At 40.8% G+C, this 21,012-nt stretch overlaps 4 protein-coding genes across 6 annotated transcripts; all 4 read right to left on the bottom strand.

Moving 5' to 3' along the window:
- Window positions 1–223: 223 nt before the first annotated feature.
- LOC115804913 (protocadherin alpha-6-like) lies at window positions 224–4,744 on the bottom strand. Its single transcript, XM_030765401.1, has 5 exons — window positions 4,706–4,744; window positions 4,390–4,452; window positions 3,970–4,035; window positions 641–2,926; window positions 224–247 (listed from the first exon to the last, which is right to left on the bottom strand). Exons 1-5 carry the CDS (start codon window positions 4,742–4,744, stop codon window positions 224–226), a joined length of 2,478 nt encoding a protein of 825 aa, XP_030621261.1.
- Window positions 4,745–7,252: 2,508 nt separating this feature from the next.
- LOC115805171 (protocadherin alpha-C2-like) lies at window positions 7,253–15,231 on the bottom strand. 3 transcript variants are annotated; one of them, XM_030765674.1, is made up of 3 exons: window positions 15,119–15,231; window positions 12,742–14,740; window positions 7,253–8,722 (listed from the first exon to the last, which is right to left on the bottom strand). In XM_030765674.1, exons 1-3 carry the CDS (start codon window positions 15,151–15,153, stop codon window positions 8,690–8,692), a joined length of 2,067 nt encoding a protein of 688 aa, XP_030621534.1. In that variant the 5' UTR covers window positions 15,154–15,231; the 3' UTR covers window positions 7,253–8,689. The 3 variants fall into 3 exon arrangements, with proteins under 3 accessions (XP_030621534.1, XP_030621531.1, XP_030621533.1); XM_030765671.1 differs by having other exon boundaries at window positions 12,742–15,231; XM_030765673.1 differs by lacking the exon at window positions 7,253–8,722 and adding an exon at window positions 9,915–9,989 and having other exon boundaries at window positions 12,742–15,231.
- Window positions 15,232–15,762: 531 nt separating this feature from the next.
- LOC115804912 (protocadherin alpha-C2-like) lies at window positions 15,763–18,192 on the bottom strand. Its single transcript, XM_030765400.1, has one exon. It carries the CDS (start codon window positions 18,190–18,192, stop codon window positions 15,763–15,765), a length of 2,430 nt encoding a protein of 809 aa, XP_030621260.1.
- A 373-nt stretch (window positions 18,193–18,565) lies between these two features.
- LOC115804911 (protocadherin alpha-C2-like) lies at window positions 18,566–20,995 on the bottom strand. Its single transcript, XM_030765398.1, has one exon. The coding sequence runs from the start codon at window positions 20,993–20,995 to the stop codon at window positions 18,566–18,568; it is 2,430 nt and encodes an 809-aa protein (XP_030621258.1).
- Window positions 20,996–21,012: the final 17 nt, after the last annotated feature.

Genomic DNA, 21,012 nt, shown 5'->3' with positions numbered 1-21,012 from the left:
ATCAGCTCAGAATCGAGCAGAAAAGCAGTTGCAAAATGTATGTTTTTTCAGACAGTTCACGTACATACATTGAGATTGGATATACAGGCCCCCCTTTACAAATTGGCGAAGAAATATGCAATAACTGATGTAGCTCATTGTATTCGAGTCGAGCAAACCTTTCTGTGCTCTGAAAGGGAAAAAAACTGCTTAGCCCACACAAGCATGGGGGCTGGGCCTGTTCTCAATCCAGTATTCTTGTGTGACACTGACCCCATGAGGTGTATATTAAAAATCGTCCAAGAGTCCAAATTATTAAACCCCAGAACGCTGCGCAATAGATTAATTATAGTGCGTAATCGCATTCAAATGGCAAGTTGAATTTGGCAAGAGTTAGTGCACGACAGTCATATCAATGTCATAGCATGGGTCATAATGATTATCCACTTCAAGTAACGCGTGCGCGCGCTCACACACATACACACACACACACACACACACACACACACACACACACACACACACGTGTTGTGCTGCATTTTACAAAACCATCGCCGGAACCAAAACTGTGACCACGGCAGCTGTAACGTAGGCCTACCTGTTGCTGTTACTCTGATAAAGGAAAATAAAATATCGAAAAAATAATGCAAATAGGTCTTACCTCCATGGAATCTCTTCTCCGGCGGTCTGCAACCACTAGAGTATTCCGATTACTTCCCGGGACTACAGTAGAGCTAATACTCATTCTGGGTCCAACTAACATGTACCGTTTATCTCCAGATCTGTATTGGATGCTGTGACACAGTGTCCCTTCGTAACTTTCTCGTGTATCTGATAAATACTTAGCGGAGTAGTCAGTTGGTTTGGAGCACTGCATTACAATCAACACGATGATACTGGTCAGAAAAAGTGCCGAAACTGACCCCAATGTAATAATCAAATAAAATGTAACGTTCTTTTCTTCGTGGTCTTTGTCGGCACTTTTAACATCAGAGGCCGCAAGGGCCTCTTTGGGCTCCACAGTCTTGATAATCACAGTCACTGTCGCTGAAAGTGAAACGTTCCCGTTGTCTTTGACCACTATGACCAGTTTATGCTCAGCCTCGTCTGTTTCTGTGAATGACCGAAGGGTCCTTATTTGTCCTGTATAACGGTCCAAACTAAAGAGACTGTGGTCAGTTACTTCCTGCAGTGAAAATAATAACCAGCCGTTGTATCCTACATCGGCGTCATATGCTCTGACCTTCGTCACCAAATGGCCTGCGTTCACATTTCGGGGAATCTCTTCCACAGCTTCAGAAGAGCTATTAGTGCTGACTGGAGACAAGATCACTGGCGCATTGTCATTCTCATCCAAAATAAATACGTTTACTGTTACATTGCTGCAAAGCGACGGAGTTCCAGAATCTCTGGCAAGAACATGGAATTGAAACGCTTTTAGTGACTCGAAATCGAAGCTCTTCAGTGCATAAACTGTTCCGTTCGCTTCACTGATGCTAAGAAAAGATGTCATGCTGAGTCCATAGTTCATACGGTCGATTGAATAAGAGATTCTTGCATTTTCAGCGTCATCTGCATCAGCCGCACTAACTGAGAAGATGGACATTCCAGGTTTATTGTTTTCCATCACATAGAAAATGTATGGATTTTGATAAAAGACAGGGCTATTGTCGTTAATGTCTAGCACTTCAACGTGAATTGCCATTGACGATGATAAGGGGGGACTCCCTAAATCCTTGGCTATTATTACAATATCATACACTGGTTTTGACTCTTTGTCTAAATATTCTTTGGTTACCAACGAATAAAAATTTCCATCTGATGACGCCCTGAGGTCAAATGGTATGTCCTTGGACAGCGAGCACACTACCTGTCCGTTCATACTTGAGTCCAAATCTGTAACTCCCATCAGAGCAACAACTGTACCGGGTTGCGCATCTTCAGGGATACGACTGGTCACTGAAGTGACGTCAATCTCAGGCCGGTTGTCATTTACATCCTCCACTTTCACCAGAACATTGCAGTGTGTGGATAGCGACACAGCACCTTGGTCGGCAGCCAAAATCATAAGCTCATACACCTGCTTGTCCTCAAAGTTGAGAGCGCCCTTTATCCGCAGTTCTCCTGTTTCACTGTCTAAATCGAATAGGTCAGAAGTTCCGTCTCTGAACTTGCTTCTCAGTGAGTACTCGATTTCCCCGTTAATTCCCTCATCCGAATCCGTGGCAGTAACACGTAGCAGGAATGTTCCCTTAGGTGCGTCCTCTTTCACAGTTACTTGATATTTTTGCTCACCACATACAGGTGCGTTATCATTTATATCTGATATAACAACAGTGATATTAAGAGTTCCAGATCTCTGCGGCTTTCCACCATCTAAAGCTGTTAAAAACAGATTATGCTCCGCAATCTTTTCCCTGTCTAAGTGTTGCTGTAAGACTAGAAAAGGAATTTTGCCTTCTTCACCAAAGTCCTCTGTTTCAATCCTAAAATACTGGTTTTGGTTTAATTTGTAAGCCTGGAGAGAATTTAAACCTGTATCGGCATCGTGCGCACTCTCTATCTGAAATCGGGTCCCAGTCGTTGCAGATTCTAATATTTCTAAACGGAAATTTTCATCCAAAAAAACAGGGGAATTGTCATTTACATCTGTAATTTCAACTGTAATTTGGTGCATTTCAAGTGGATTTTCGATTATTGCCTTCAGGTTAATGAGACAAGGATTTATTTTAGGACACAGTTCCTCTCTGTCTATCCTGTGACTGACAGACAAAGCGCCGTTTTTCTTATTTACCTGGAACAGCTCTTGCTTTGACCCAGCCATAATGCGAAGATTCCGGTCCGATATTTTCGCTAAATCAATGTCCAAATCCTTAGCAATATTCCCCACACTGGTCCCGGTCTTTAATTCCTCCGGTATGGAATAGCGAATCTGTGCAGAGATTACCTTTGAAAGAAACAGCCAACACAAAAAGTACAAGATCGCTCGCCTGCACATCCAGCCCAGTTCGGAATATCTTTTCATCATGACTGAAGACTCCTCAGGATGACATTCAATGGCTTAGGAAAAATACATAAACATATGCATAATAATCTAAGTTACTTTAACGGTTAGCTTTGGAAAATACATATATCGCGGTCATTGTTGTTCTCTGCGACACATTTGCTAAGGATGTCTACTCAGTGTTGTCTCCAGTTCCTCTGTTTGTTAAATCAAACACACCCATGCACACTTGATTAAGATGTTGGAGCGCCCCTCTGAGCCCCTGTATGTGATGTGTAGAGATGGTCCACATGATCATACTTGAAATGTAACGGAAAACACTTTTATGTCACAATCACCAGTTAACCTGAACGTGATTTGACATTGATTAGAAGGACACAATAAACGCGGAAGGTTTAGCATTAATTTGGCAGATGGAGGGAAAAAGTGTGGACAACGTCATAAGCCTACACGTCAGTGCATCGAATCTCTTGGAGATCGCTCATCATCATCATCATCACCACCACCAACATCATCACCATGATCCTCAACATCGTCATCATCATCATCAGTTTCAGAATCTGAAATAATACCCCCTATGCATGGACTTACCCATGTGACAGCATTATGGTTTTTAAAATTAGTGTTGAGTGTTAAATCATTCTAGAAAGGCGTAGTGATTTGTTTTAGGATCGGTTTCTCTCAGATAGTGTGCGGCAGAATATAAATTGAGTCTCATTGTTGACAGACAGTTCTCTAACCAGCAATACTAAGTTTTGGAGTAATATCTAATATTAATTCACAGGACTACAACTCCCATAACAGCTACCAGGCTGCTGACGTAAACAGTAGATAAACGGTGTCTTTTAGCTTGGCTAACAGTGACGCCGTGCGGTCGAGACAAACAGATCATGTGAACACGACAGATACGAGTCCTTTGCACTGTATGTGGCGACACGATTCCTCTGTGACGTTCATAAGCTCTAGGCTTAAAGCAAAAAAGGGACCGTATACACAAGCATGAGCTCGGAGACAGAACAATGTTTCAATTTTAGGTGATCAGTTGTGAATACCTGAATTTTAGCTTTATTTTCAAATTGAATCAAATTTCGTTACACTAAAGCAACTCATTAAATACAGATAAGAGCGTCAGTTTGTGGAAGGAGGGGGATTTCAGGCATGATAGATAAATTCCTGCCCAATATTTTGGGCTTCTAACGTTAGCTGTAGCATGCACATTCGCATCCGCATTGGATGCCTTTCTGGGCTGAACAGAGGACGAGATCGAAATCTGAGCCTCTAGCTCTGTGTCCAGTCCTGTGCCGTAGCATGAGATGCTGAGCTTTGTCTGAATATCAAATTACAAGCTGCTGCACAGCACACATCGCGCTCCCCCACTACTCCCTGCCAAGGCCGGTGCGCGTTACCATGACAACAGAGGCAGTTTCCTTGAAGCCGGGTTGCTGTCTATGATGATGAACGCTGGTGCTCTGCAGGAAGGGGGAGGTCGATGAGAACAAAGGCTTGAGGAGGAAAATATTGTATTAATAAGGAATAAAATCAGTTTTTGTTCTATCGCACATTGAGTTATTATGATCTGTTGATACTGTAATTGACATGATCAATTATTTATTTGTCTCATATGCCCAGCCCCCATCCTCTCCATTTTCTCTGTCACTGAGGATTAAAAAAATGTCTCCTATGGGGAATGATGAGGAATAGGGATGGTTTGTAGGGGTTTACAGGGTGTGGTAAGGATGCTGAGGTGTGAGAAGGGGGCATTTTGGCATAGAGTAGATGGGGCAGGGCAGTTTAGTATACTGAGCAGGAGAAGGAAGGGATAAAGACAATGTTTTACACTTACAGGCGGTGTGTGTGTGTGGGTGTGGGTGTATGTGTGTGTGTGGCTGTCTCTGCAGCAGCTCAGAAAGCAGTGTCTGCCCCCCTCCCTCCCTGTCTCCCTCCCTCTCTCTCACTCCCTCTCCCTCAGCAGCCTGGGAGTGAGATCTGGGTCAGAGGAAAAAAAAAAGAGAAGCTGGACTCATTTTAAACCTTTTGATTCTCTGATACAGCAACACACTGCAAACCACGATGATGTCATTTTAAAGATTTTATTCACATGTCTGTATTTATAAGCCAAAAAAAGGAAGCATACAAAGCAGTAAGCAGCTCTACTGTATGTAAATTATAATACCACCAGCTGTTCAACAATACTAAAAAGCCAATACAAAAATGAAAAATAGTGACTCATGCAACGGTTGATCTAAGTCTCGCCTAGATTACATCACTGGAGATGACCTCATACACAAGCTAATTCATTTTAACAGTCTTACTCTGACTCTCTCCATCTCTCAAGTGCACACATACACACAAAATCACCCCTTCAAGCTAACTCACTTTTACAGTCTCCCTGAATTTGTCTCCTTCCATCCTTCTCTCTCTCTCTCTCTCTCTCTCTCTCTCTCTCTCTCTCTCTCTCTCTCACACACACACACACACATTACACAAGCACACAAGCAGAGCATAGTCTTTTTCAAACAAAAGAGGCAGCAGGACATTAACAAAAAAGAGTCACATCTATTATGTTGGCAAGGACAGAATAATTAGAATGTAGCTCTGCTGTTCTCTCTCTCTCTCTCAGCATTCATGGAGAATACAGCACAACAGTGCACCAAGCCCCGAATCAGCTCTATAAAAGCCCATATAAACCTACCTAAACATTTTCATTGTACATTATCATTACATGCACAATCATAATGCTATCTGATGTACCAAAGGCAGCCTACATACTGCTGGATCATATGCTGTTAATATGGATTAGAACTAATTGTGTCTCACATTATCTCATCACAGCATTGATGTGTAGAGCATAACAGAAGAGTTCACAGGTTTTAGTTTGTATTTTTGTTTTTAATGTGTTTTTCCTGTCCTTAATGTTATATACAATGCTGATAACAGAACAAATGTGCTAGTAAGGGTTCCAGCAAGCTTTTGCTCTTAGAAGTGCAGACTCCAGATGTGCTATAATTTTAAATAAGGATGAATCCAATGATGGTTAAAACACATCACCCTCAAGGCAGAAAGTGTGATTAGATCAACAGCAAAATAGTAATTCCCTCTTATACTAACTTCTGTTAACCTCTTTGTCACTGGACAAGACTCAAGACTCTCACATGAGGAGGAGGATGATGCCTTTTTCTGAAAGAAATGACCATGTTCTTAGCCTTCACTGTGACTCAGATATAAATAGAAGGCCCATTTTTAACATTATCAAAAGACACTTCTGGTTAAATTAATAATCAACGGTGCTGTAAGCAGAATGAGTGACCTACTTACAACATCCTCCTTTACAGTCCCCTTTAGTGGTGTAACACATATACCCCAGCTCACTGCAGAGGATTATAACACATAAATGTCTTCAGATCATCCAATTTTGTACATTCCCATATTATCATCTCTTTCTGTCCCTCTGTTGTTAATTAAATATGTAGTTCTATGGCTGGTTATGGTATGGTTATGAACACAATATGCCCCCATCCTCTACACAGGATGGCCTTCTTAGTCAAAATTATAGGGGTAGAATGTCACAAATAATGTTCTTTCAACACACAGACAGACACACACATACATGTGTGCATACACACACAACTGATGGTCAGAGAGTATATGCGCGCGCGCACACACACACACACACACACACACATTACACAGTCTTGCTCTCCCTGAGGGAGCCTTCCAAGCTGTTTCACGATGGTCTGTCTCAGCCTGCACTGACCTTGTGACCTTTTGCCCCCTGGACATACCTGACGTAACAACTGAGACTGTTGAGAGAGTTGAGAGAGCACCAGACCCTTGTGCTTATGTTCACCAGTGAGAGCTATTTGATTTTCTACCATATAGCATTACATTAGCACACCAGTACAATATTGAATATTAAGATTTAAGAGAAATAAACATGTAAATATTGCACAATCAATATAGTAATATACACAAAGCACATTGATAACCTTGCACTCAATAAACAAACAAACAAAAAAATAAATAAATAAAGCTGTCATATTAGGATACTGGAATAATGAAATTATAGGTTGAAAACCACCTCAATTTTTTCACATCATCTATTCATCTATCTGAATGGACATTTTATAAACAAAAATATAAAAAACTGTAATGTGGTCAGTGCATTTCATTGCGCTAGTCCAATACTTTGTTGTTATCGATAATATTAAATTACAATATTTTTAAAAAAAAAGGTGTGGTAAAGCATTAGCATTAACTGAACAACAATTACACATTCCAAAAAAATCAGACCTATGTCTTGAAACAGTCATTCAGAGACTTGATTTAAATGGGCCCTTTTACAAGTAGTACATCTGCACTCAAATCTGAAAATTAAGCCTCTCCCACTACATATCTACATAACAATTGTAATTGAATAAGAAGTATGTCTATGCAGTTGAAATGTGAAAAACTCAGGCACACCCTTTTGCAATGGGATGATTGATTTTCCTTCCTAATCACAGCTCACTCTTATGGCCTTGCATCATGCTATAGGGTGTGAATGAATGTAGTTTCCTCAATTGCCCTCAGCCACGAGAGACAGAGGAGCGGCCACACAGACTCAATCTCTGCTTCTATTGATCAGCCACCGTTTGCAAGGACCACACCACCTGTGAATAATTCAGCATACTGGCCATTAAACTGAGCACTGTGTGTGTGTGTGTGTGTGTATGGGAGGATCAGGGCAGAGCAGAGAGAGAGGGAGTTCTTAGGTGATGGTAATCCTAGAAATGTTTCTTTAAAGGTGGTGGTGATTCTTTGACGTTTTCTTGCGACAAAGCACATCGTAAACCATGACGTCATATAATGCCGTAACTGTTGCCATGGCAATGAGCGCTGTGATGGATCGCAATAACTAAGGGACACAATTATCGTCAGGTTTAACCTCAGGGTTGAGTAGGCCTCATCAGCAGGGTTACATTTCCTTTAAATCTGTGCTCTTCAGAGCTGCTTATTCCTAGACTAATACATTTCTTGCCTCCTCTGTACACAGAAGAACAAAGACTGATAAAAAACATTCACACAAACACTGTATAATTCTTTCATAAACTAATCACAAAGACAGAAAACTACAAGTCACAATACACCAGTTTTCCTCTGACCCATCAATGTACAATGTATAGTTGCTAAATGTTACCCACTTTGATAATACACATTCATACACAAGTCCCCGTAGAGCATGGTGGAAAACAAAGTGTCAGTGCCTCTCGGAGAGGTGAACGCCGTACCTCAAATACATGTCTGACACCAAAAAATGAAAAAGTATCACAGTTCTCATTCTGATACTCCAAAACCATTCTTGTTCATTTGCCTCATCTCTTTTTGATTTCCTTCTTCTTCAGTTCCGGACCCATTTCAATCCAGTGTCCACTGGTATATATTCCTGTGCATTCTCTCCACAGAGGCTTTGATAACAGAGAAATCCACTGAAGAGCCATAGCCATGCAGAGATGTGTGTGTTATATGAAGGGAGGTGTCTTTGATCAGAGTGTTTGTAGGGATTTGAGGGTTGAGATTCTTTTGCAGTCCTCTGTGAGTGCCATCTTCAATAGCAGGTGTGTGAGAGGGAACAGAGGCAGACAGATGTTGGCTGAGCAGGGAAAAGGGCAAGGTCTGTGATTTCAGGTTGCTCCTGACGTCACTCAAACTCAGGTGGTGGGAGGGGCTTCACGAGGAACTGCTGCTGGTGGTGGTGGATGCCTGCCAATGAAAAGACAGAATTAGACAGAGGCGAGCAGGACTTCATAACATATCCCTGAAACAGGCCAGAATCTGAACACATCTCATGCAACCAAGGCCCATCACTCAAACAAAGGGGCTTCAGGCAAAACAACAGAACGCGGGACCTCGTTTTGATTGAGAGGTGATGGGAGTTACCGATGAACATCATGCTCTGAGACTGGGTGGGTTGGGCGTGATGTGAGAGAGGATGAGGAGGAGTGATTATTGAGTTATTTTTTGTCTGTGGGTGTCACTGTCCCATCCCTCTGAACAAAGCATCAGGTCACATGACATTATTTGTGAACAGGTATTCACTACATCTACTACGTAAAATTCAGTAACAATCAGTCAGTTCACCAACCATTCAAAAACAGTCTAACACACAACTCACCACACAAACAGACTGAATATAATAGCTCAGATTTAATAATGGTGTTTAAGATGTGAACAAACGTCAATAAAATCACGTAAGAACATGCATGGAACTGCGTAGAGGGACTGTAGTTGTGTCTGTAATGACAAAGGTTCTTTCTCTCTCTGTTTTTCAGTCAGTTGTTCTGTTGCTCCATTGAAAACTTGAGGTTGGGACTGGCTGCAGTCACAAGTTTCTGTGTTTCTGGAGTAAGGGTGTCAGAGAAAAAAAATAGAAGAACAATACCATACACTGGTGGAAAGAAAGGCATACCTTAATCCCACTCTTTAATTTGGACTAGCACATAAATCTGAGATTCTGCCAAACAGATCATAGATTGTCACCCATTGTCATTACTCATCTGTATTCTGGCACTGGTTCTGACTCGGACTATCCTAATCCTAATCACTGCTGTGTCTGGTCCCATACACACCACAGATTACTGAGGCAGAGATGACACTAAGGCCTATGTCTACAATAGTGATACCGAAGCTGTATTTGTATAAACAGGCAGCGCTATCATGAGGTGACTACATGTTATGTGATGTCACATCCATCTTAAAAGCTCCAAATGATCCATTGTTGTTGTTGTTGTTGTTGGGATAAAGGGCAAAGTTTCTGACCGAGATCAGAATCACGATCAGTGTCACAGTTCCTCCTCCAACAGGACAAATAGAAATTCCACCACCAACAAAACCAGTACAGAAACAAAAAATAATGATAAATAAACACTCATTTCTTTAAACATCAGTGTCCATCATTCAGGACTCTCCGGAAAGAGTGGCAAGGGCTTCATACCTCCAGCTGTGGAATGGACTTCGCTCATTTTGAGTACTTCAGAATGGGAAAAAAAACAGAAACAGGCATTTAAATGGTCAATTTAACACACTGGAACACTAATATTTCAGAATGGTAGAACTACACGTTGAAGATATTCGCTGGTAATCAGGCTGCAGTCATGATGGCTTACTTGAATGATGGGCAGTTACTGACAAAATAGTACATTACAAATGCTACAACAGTAATCAATCAAAAAAAACCATACAATCACACCGACCTTAAATGAATCAATAATGTAAAACATCAAGGGAAGATATAAGAGGGCAGTAAACATGAAAACAGCTTGGAGTCTTGAAGGAAAAACCATGATCTTGGAATGAACCACAGAAACATACTGCATATGTTTTTAACATTTCAGATCATAGCAGCTGAAAATAAACAGAGAGCAGGGCAACCAGATTCAAGTGTTAAAACGATGACTAATCCATGATTTCCATCTTTTTCAGCAAATATACTTACCTCTCCAGCATGAGACACCTTGATCAATGAAGAGAATGCTGTTTACTTAGTGAATAGTGATATGAATCTCTCACTGAACATGTAATGTCATGTTGACCCATTGTTCTCAGCACGATACTTCAGTACAGGAACAACACCAGTTTCACACAGAATCAGAATTCAAATGGGCAAGAGATGATATTTGTGAAATAGTTTGTGGTGTTAAAGATCAGACATCAGAGGTACATTGCAGATAAATGTATTACACGTACGGTGCATTCTGTAAGTCAAACTGACCTTTTCTCAATAGCCAAGAGCTCACAAAAACATACAGTATGTTCAGTGAACTTCATCCTTCACTGAGCACATCGTACAGGCTTCAGAGTTAATATAAACTAAGGTAATATTTTACAATTGTGACATTAACATAAGACATATAGACCACAGAAAACCCATTCATTTGAATTGCTTAAATACCACAGATTATTGCAATACAGACCAGCTATAATCAAGTTTGTGAGTGAATTCTGCTGTGATGTTATTACAGTGGGAGGCTACTGAACATATTTGTGAGTGCAGGTATGACAGTGTAGCTCAAATGTAGGTCACACAGCAACACGTCATTCAACCTGCAGCAGCCCAACACCAGCAGCAGCTCCCCACCTGCTTCTGCAGCTGTTCGCTTTGCAGCCACAGAGGAAAGACTGCTGCAGTAACAAAGAGGTCAGAGCCACTATTCACTGTGTGGCTCTAATAATACTATTAACATAATCGCTGAATATGTATTTCACAGGACTATATTTACACGGCACTGCCACATGGTAGACAACATGGTCTCAAAATGTAAAAAGTTCTATAAATTAGAATAGAGAACAGCATATGATAATATAGTAGAATGTGAAGAGTACATACAATGTAAACATGACAGTGTAATCGTGAGTCGACAAACATGAATTGAGAGCAAGAGCTTCATAATGGAAGAACTGAGCCTGTGCTCAGAGTAACAGTAGAGCAGAGATAAATTCTGTGCTTGCCTGGCAATACATTTCTCCTGGCAGCAAGATATTCTAGGAGAAAGGAAATCCCTAACATCATAAGAAAAAAGCATTTCTTTACTGGACAAACAAAATTTGTGTTAAAACTATTCTGAAGATCTTTATTTCAGTACAGCCATGCATACACACTCATGCAGTTTCCCACACACTATATCACATACTCAAAAAGAGACTAAAAAACGAAACAGATATAAAATACTGGAACCTCTTCCATTCAAAGTACAGGATTGACCTTTGTCCTGTTTTGTTTGTCGTGGGCATGTAAAGCCCTTTGAGACTTTAAATAGTGATACTGAGCTCTAAATAAACTTGAAATTTGAACTTGAAACTTGATTTGACCTCATGAAAAAAATGCTTTCAAAGCACCAAGAACAGAAGAGTTGCTTGTTAATATCTTCAAAAATATGACTAAGGATATTCATTAAGTACTCCTGGGAATCATGTTCAAATGTCACAAACATCATTCTATGACTACTATTGTATCCTTGTGTTTGGTAGCTAACCTCAAGTTTCTTCAGGGCTGCTGTCCCTGTAGCCCTGAAAATCTTTATCACTCACACTAACAACCACAATTACTGTACATCCTCTTTCACTGAGCTTTCAAATGACTTAACCGAAACATCAGGATGATTGTCATTCATATCTGCAACTAAAATTGTTAATTTACATTGTCCAGATAAAGAAGCAGACCCTTTACCTTTTGCTATTATTACAGTAGGGTCAATGAGGGGGCTTGCAATTAAAGCATGCCATCTCACTCACCCTACAGTGGCAAAACACATGGATAAAATAGAAATGACAAAAGTGTGTCAGAAATATAAAAGTGAACAAATGCAAATTTGAGGTTTTGCTCCTACTGCTTTATAATTTAAAAATGCCCATAAATCAGTCAGTGAATAAATAGCAAGCTAAGACCTTACACATGATATACAGGAAGAAAAAGCTGACTAAGTAGTTTTGAATTAGTAATGAACAACAATATACTATGACATATTTTCAAAATAAACAGGCTCTGGTCAGATAATACATATACAAAATATCACAACACTCCAGAACTAGTAAAAACTTCATATTTTTTAATACTTTCTTTATTTTGCCTGAGAAGACAAGGAGGCATAGTGATGAAAATTAAAGGTGGGGTCTCCCAATGAGTTTATTTGGTACTTCAGTCTATTACCTGATAATAGAGAGGTCACCTTGGTTTGCATTAAACAGAAGCTTTCCTAAGGAGTACGAGGTGTTTCTCTTTTTACCTGTAATGTGGAAGCAGTTGAATCACTAGTGTCAGTCAGGCCTGTGCTCCTAGGGATGCTGGACACAATGTACGTCGCCCCCTTTGGCACAGGCTGTCTTACTACCATCTTGCCTTTTCTTGTCTTTGCCAGAAATAAGCTGTGCCAGTATGTGTTGTTTGAGACCAGAGTGGAATCCGCACTGGTAGAGTTACTCTCACTGATGACACTGTTTCTACAGGTAGAGGGAGCTTTGCTGGGCTTTGGTTTTTGACACTTCAGTACAATGGTGACCAGTATGGTGATAAGTAACAGAAATGATACCGAGCCCAATCCAATCACCAAATACAGGTTCAAATCTGAAAAGACTTCATGCTCTAAAGGCATCTCCGACATGTCTGAATAGGCTTTAAGAGCAGTCTCCACTATGGATAGATTGATAGTGACCGTAGCAGACAGTGAAGGTTCTCCGTTGTCCTTGGCAATCACCACCAACCGCTGGTGATGTGCGTCTCTGTAACTGAACATTCTCATGGTACGGATCTCCCCGTTGTATTGGTCCAGAGTGAATAACGTAGTGTCTGTGTTCTGAAGAAACTGGTAGGTAATCTGGGAGTTCTGCGCCGAGTCCGTGTCGATGGCTATCACCTTGGCTATCAGAGTTCCTTTGTCGGTTGACCTAGGGATCTTTTCTTCCACCACGAAGCCATGCGCACGCCAAGGAGACACTATAAGTGGTGCGTGGTCGTTCTGGTCCATAATGATAACGTGAACGGTCGCATTACTGCCGAGTGGAGGAACGCCACAGTCTCTAGCTTCAATATGGAAAAGGAATTCCTTCTCTATTTCATAATCAAACGTCTTTAACGCGTAAAGGTTACCGTTCTCCGGATTAATAGAGAATAGCATGGACATGGAAGTGTTCACTATTTCCTTTTCAATGATAAAATAAACTAGATATTGATTTTCATGAAGGTCAGGGTCTAAAGCAGTGAGTGAACTCAGTAACGCCCCTGGTGCGTTATTCTCCATCACAGGTATAGTGTAAAAGGACTGAGAGAACTGAGGCACGTTGTCGTTTACGTCTAATAGTTCTAAAACGATTGTTTCATTATTTGATAACTGTGGGGAACCTCTGTCTGTAACAGTAATAGTGATTTCGTATTCTGGGACTTTCTCTCTATCCAAAGATTCTGAAACTACTAGCTCGTAATGGCCGTCCAAAGACTCTCTTAGTGCAAAAGGTAGCTGATCAGAAACATGAACATCAACGTGGCCATTTTCTCCTGAATCTTTATCACTCACACAAACAACCGCAATTACTGTATTTACAGCTACAGCCTCTGTCACTAGGCTTTGAAATGACTTAACTGATACCTCAGGATGATTGTCATTCATATCTGTCACTAAGACAGTTACTTTACAATGTCCAGATAAAGAATTAGACCCTTTATCTTTTGCTATTATCTCCATATCATATATTCGAAAATCTTCATAATTTATTGTTTCCTTTACCGTTATTTCTCCATTATCTTCATTTAAACTGAACGTGGCTTGTGTTTTTTCAGAGGTATACAGACTAAATAAATATAATATCTCTGCATTTGAGCCCTCGTCTGAATCTGTTGCATTTAATTTAGCTACAAGACTTCCGATGGGCGAATTTTCGGATAAACTTATGGTGTAGCTTTCTTTGTCAAACTGAGGGGCGTTATCGTTTGTATCTAACACGCGGACAGTGATGTTGGCAATACCTGAGCGCGCAGGGACACCTCCATCTACTGCTGTAAGTATGAGATTATGAACAGCCTGTTCCTCGCGGTCTAAAGCCTTTTTCAGAATCAAATCTGCAAATTTAGAACCGTCTCTACCTGTCTGTATTTCAATGGTGAAGTGTTCACTTTCACTGAGATAGTAGGTTTCTACTGAGTTGGATCCAAAATCTGGGTCTACTGCATTGTTGAGAGAAAACCGTTCGCCAGTCGGAGTAGATTCCGATATGTCCAAGTGCATTGTATCCCTGCGGAAATGTGGCGCATTATCATTGATATCGACAATCTCCAGTTCTATGTTAAACATCCGTGCCGGGTTTTCAATTGCTGCATCAAGTTTAAGGAAACAATTAGATGTACTCATCTTAAAAGGACAAAGATTTTCACGATCAATTCTCTCTGAAATGTACAGGTCTCCTGTATCCATGTTAACGTCTAGATATTTCTTGTTGGCTATGACATCCAAACGCATTCTGCGGTTTGTCAGTGATTTAACATCTAGACCTAAATCAGTGGCTAGATTCGCAACAATCGACCCCTCTTCCATCTCCTCCGTAATAGAATAGTGAATAACAGCAAATGATACATTTAAGATGTCAGTGAAAAGAAGACAGACGAACACATACCTTGCCCATGCGTTTGCGCTTGCAAATTCGTTCATTTTAAGACTTTCAAACTCAGTTCGAGACAATAGTTACCAGGAACAAACGAAGTCCCGAGGTTGAAAATGTTTGGCTGGCTTCAGCTATCTTGGAATGTTGCGAATATCCAAAATGGTGCCGCGTGGGCGGTGCGTTCAGTTACGCAACGGTTTCTGGAGACAAAATGCTTACTCAATGTGTGACGTAATATCACAGTGGGAAACTGAAGTAGGGTTTGTTTATTTGTTTGTTTGTTTGTTTTTTGTTTTTCCCCGAAAAGTGCCTTGCTGCTTATCTGTTATTTAGACATATTTCGCTGTTTGAAAGGAAGCTATGAAGTTATCATGTTACGGTACACCTTTATATAACGGATGCTGTAAAGCCTTGAGCACATCCACCTGAGATTATCAAAGTGAGGTCCAGCACTCCTATAACTCCGTATAACCTGACAATGAAATATTTGTGGAAAATTATACGAATGTAAGAATCTGAGTCACGCCACACCTTGGCGTAATACTGTTTCTGTTTTCAGTCTAAATATAACGAATATCTGATTCTTTTGCGGGCATGTAACGTCGTTGAGCATTTTGATGTTCCAACACGTCTGAGAGAAATCTAAATTTTATTCATTATACCACTGGAGATTTGTACCTTACCTGTAGTGTGGAAGCAGCTGAGTCGCTGGTCTCTGTTGGTCCAGTGCTCCTTGGGATACTGGACACAATATACCTCGCCCCCTTTGGTACAGGCTGTCTCACTACTAACTTGCCTTTTCTTGTCTCCGCCAGAAACAAACTGTACCAGTATGCATCGTTGGAGACCAGAGTGGAATCTGCAATGGTTGAGTTCCTCTCACTGATCACACTGTTCCTGCAGGGAGCAGCTGCTTTACTGGGCTTCGGTTTTTGACACTTCAGCACGATGGTGACCAATATGGTGATGAGTAAAAGAAATGATACCGAGCCCAATCCAATCACCAAATACAGATTCAAATCTGAAAAGATGTCATACTCTAAAGGCACCTCCGACATGTCTGAATAGGCTTTAAGTGCAGTCTCCACTGTGGACAGTTTGATGGTGACTGTAGCAGAGAGCGCAGGCTCTCCGTTGTCCTTGGCGATCACCACCAACCGCTGGTGACGCGCATCTCTATAACTGAACATTCTCATAGTACGAATTTCACCGTTGTATTGGTCCAGACTAAACAAGGTGGCGTCGGTATTCTGTAAAAACTGATAAGTAATCCGGGAGTTCTGTGTTGAGTCTGTGTCGATGGCTATCACTTTGGCTATCAGAGTTCCTTTGTCGGTTGACCTAGGGATCTTTTCTTCCACCACGAAGCCATGCGCACGCCAAGGAGACACTATAAGTGGTGCGTTGTCGTTCTGGTCCATAATGATAACGTGAACAGTCGCATTACTGCCGAGTGGAGGAACGCCAGAGTCTCTAGCTTCAATATGGAAAAGGAATTCCTTCTCTATTTCATAATCAAACGTCTTTAACGCGTAAAGGTTACCGTTCTCTGGATTTATAGAGAATAGCATGGACATGGAGGTGTTCACTATTTCCTTTTCGATGATAAAATAAACTAGATATTGATTTTCATGAAGGTCAGGGTCTAAAGCAGTGAGTGAACTCAGTAACGCCCCTGGTGCGTTATTCTCCATCACAGGTATAGTGTAAAAGGACTGAGAGAACTGAGGCACGTTGTCGTTTACGTCTAACAGTTCTAAAACGATTGTTTCATTATCAGATAACGGTGGGGAACCTCTGTCTGTGACGGTTATAGTAATGTAGTATTCAGGAACTTTCTCTCTATCCAAATGTTGTGAGACTACTAACTCGTAGTAATTATCAGAGGATTCCTTTAGCTCAAAAGGTAGCTGATTAGGAATATGTATGTCAACAACCCCGTTCTCACCAGAATCTTTATCACTGACACTTACAACCGCGATGACTGTATCTAAAGCAACATCCTCTTTAAGAGGACTCTGAAATGATTTGATGGAAATTACAGGATGATTGTCGTTCATATCGGTTACTAAAATTGTTATCTTACATTGCCCAGATAAAGAATTAGTCCCTTTATCTTTTGCGATAACTTCCATATCATATATTCTAAAATCTTCATAGTTTATCATTTCCTTTATTCTGATCTCGCCGTTACTCGGATTTAAACTAAACGTCTGCTGTGTTTTCTCTGATGTATACAAGCTAAAAGAATACATAATATTTGAATTAGTGCCCTCGTCTAAATCCGTAGCGTTCAGTTTGACTACAAGGCTTCCAATCGGAACATTTTCGGGTAAATTTATTGTGTATTGTTCTTTGTCAAACTGGGGGGCGTTGTCATTCGTATCCAGTACACGAACAATAATGCTGGCTGTACCGGAGCGCGCCGGTATCCCTCCATCTACAGCGGTGAGTGTCAGATTATGAACAGGCTGTTTTTCTCGATCTAAAGCCTTTTTTAGAATTAAATCAGCAAATTTAGAACCGTCTCTACCTGTCTGTATTTCAATATCGAAGTTATTGTTTTCACTCAAATGGTACGTTTTGATGGAATTTGTACCAATGTCAGGATCAAAGGCATTACTGATGGAAAACCTCTCTCCTTCTGCGGTAGATTCAGAAATATCCAAATTGATAGTATCTCTTCTGAAATTAGGAGCGTTGTCATTTATATCCATGATCTCCAATTCAATATTGAATATACGCACTGGATTTTCTAAAATTATCTCCAGTTTCAAATAACAGGTTGTTTTAGAACTGCAAAGATATTCCCTATCAATCCGTTCCAATATGTACAATTCCCCCGTCTCTTTCTTCACTTCCAGGTATTTCTTATTGGCAATTATATCTAAACGCATTTTCCTTTTGCTCAGCGTTTTTACATCCAATCCCAAATCAACAGCCAGATTTGCGACAACAGAATTCTCTTCCATCTCTTCCGGAATAGAATAGTGAGTAACTGCAGATACGGCGCAAATGACGAAAGACGAAAGAACAGAAATACAAACATACCGTAGACATTGTTTGGCTCTTACATGCGTCTCCATCGTGAGGCTCAGAGGTTCTTTATAACTGCTTCCAATTTGAACAAGTAAACCCAGAAAGATCCAAGAAATCGACTGTGGTCACAGTTGCAGTGTCAGACTGCTAAAATATGACCCCTGAGCGTCTTAATTCTTGAGGAGTAAATGAAAAATTTACTTGTCGCGTATAACCATCGGGATCTACCTCGCATCACAGTGAACTGACAATCCTCACATTTCCGGTGATTTTACAACTGAACAGCGACGCATAGTGTTCATACAATAGCATAACTGTCATCCTTGCAGGAGCTTTAAATGATCAACTACCCACACTGCTCTGCGGAACTGTATACAGAATGAGACCTTCATCAAAAGAACTGTTGTAAATAAAGTTACATTAGATAATGTTGTTTACCTGCAACGTAGAAGCAGCTGAATCGCTGGTCTCAGTTACTCCTGTGCTCCTTGGAATGCTGGACACAATGTACCTCGCCCCCTTTGGCACAGGCTGTCTCACTACTAACTTGCCCTTCCTTGTCTCTGCCAGAAATAAACTGTACCAGTATGCGTCGTTAGAGACTAGAGTGGAATCTGCAATGGTTGAGTTCCTCTCGCTGATCACACTGTTCCGACAGGTAGGGGTAGATTTGCTGGGCTTCGGTTTTTGACACTTCAGCACAATAGTGACCAATATGGTGATGAGTAACAGAAATGATACTGAGCCCAATCCGATTACTAAATAAAGGTTCAAATCTGAAAATATGTCATACTCTAAAGGCACCTCCGACATGTCTGAATAGGCTTTAAGTGCAGTCTCCACTGTGGACAGTTTGATGGTGACTGTAGCAGAGAGCGAGGGCTCTCCATTGTCCTTGGCAATCACCACCAACCGCTGGTGACGCGCATCTCTATAACTGAACATTCTCATAGTACGAATTTCACCGTTGTATTGGTCCAGACTAAACAAGGTGGCGTCGGTATTCTGTAAAAACTGATAAGTAATCCGGGAGTTCTGTGTTGAGTCTGTGTCGATGGCTATCACTTTGGCTATCAGAGTTCCTTTGTCGGTTGACCTAGGGATCTTTTCTTCCACCACGAAGCCATGCGCACGCCAAGGAGACACTATAAGTGGTGCGTTGTCGTTCTGGTCCATAATGATAATGTGAACGGTCGCATTACTGCTGAGTGGAGGAACGCCAGAGTCTCTAGCTTCAATATGGAAAAGGAATTCCTTCTCTATTTCATAATCAAACGTCTTTAACGCGTAAAGGTTACCGTTCTCTGGATTTATAGAGAATAGCATGGACATGGAGGTGTTCACTATTTCCTTTTCGATGATAAAATAAACTAGATATTGATTTTCATGAAGGTCAGGGTCTAAAGCAGTGAGTGAACTCAGTAACGCCCCTGGTGCATTATTCTCCATCACAGGTATAGTGTAGAAAGACTGAGAGAACTGAGGCACGTTGTCGTTTACGTCTAAAAGTTCTAAAACGATTGTTTCATTATCCGATAACGGTGGGGAACCTCTGTCTGTAACAGTAATAGTGATGTAATACTCCGGGACTTGCTCACGATCCAAAGGTTCTGAAACTAAAAGGTGATAAAAATTATCAGAAGATTCTTTTAACGTGAAAGGTAACTCGTTGGAAATATGAACATCGACTTCGCCATTTTCCCCTGAATCTTTATCACTCACACTAACGACAGCAATTACTGTATTTACAGCTACATCTTCTTTGATAGGACTTTGAAAAGACTTTATTGAGATATCAGGATGATTGTCATTCATATCGTTAATTAAAACTGTTAATTTGCACTGCCCTGTTAAAGAATCTGCTCCCCTGTCCTTTGCTACGATCTCCATATCATATATTTTAAAATCTTCATAATTAATAATTTCTTTGACTCTTATCTCACCATTATCAGCATTTAAACTGAACGTTTCTTGAGTTTTTTCTGAAGTATAGAGACTGAATGAGTATAAAATGTCTGCATTTGAGCCCTCGTCTGAATCTGTTGCATTTAATTTGACTACAAGGCTTCCGATGGGCGAATTTTCGGATAAACTTATGGTGTAGCTTTCTTTGTCGAACTGAGGGGCGTTGTCATTGGTATCTAGCACGCGGACGATGATGCTGGCAATACCTGAGCGCGCAGGGACACCTCCATCTACTGCTGTAAGTATGAGATTATGAACAGCCTGTTCCTCGCGGTCTAAAGCCTTTTTCAGAATCAAATCTGCAAATTTAGAACCGTCTCTACCTGCCTGTATTTCAATGGTGAAGTGTTCACTTTCACTGAGATAGTAGGTTTCTACTGAGTTGGATCCAAAATCTGGGTCTACTGCATTGTTGAGAGAAAACCGTTCGCCAGTCGGAGTAGATTCCGATATGTCCAAGTGCATTGTATCCCTGCGGAAATGTGGCGCATTATCATTGATATCGACAATCTCCAGTTCTATGTTAAACATCCGTACCGGGTTTTCAATTGCTGCATCAAGTTTAAGGAAACAATTAGACGTACTCATCTTAAAAGGACAAAGATTTTCACGATCAATTCTCTCTGAAATGTACAGGTCTCCTGTATCCATGTTAACGTCTAGATATTTCTTGTTGGCTATGACATCCAAACGCATTCTGCGTTTTGTCAACGATTTGACATCTAGCCCCAAATCAGCGGCGAGATTCGCAACAACAGACCCTTCTTCCATCTCCTCCGGAATAGAATAGTGAATAACAGCGGTTGATATATTCAGAACAGCAGTTAAAAGAAGACAGACCGACACATACCTCCTCCACGCCTTAATGATATCGCAGTCATTCATTGCAAGATTTTGAACCG

The sequence above is a fragment of the Chanos chanos genome, chromosome 2 (assembly GCF_902362185.1).
Source record: "Chanos chanos chromosome 2, fChaCha1.1, whole genome shotgun sequence".
Classification (NCBI taxonomy): Eukaryota; Metazoa; Chordata; class Actinopteri; order Gonorynchiformes; family Chanidae; genus Chanos; species Chanos chanos.
Note: the sequence above shows the minus strand (reverse complement) of the source record. Positions and strands in the feature narration are given on the sequence as shown.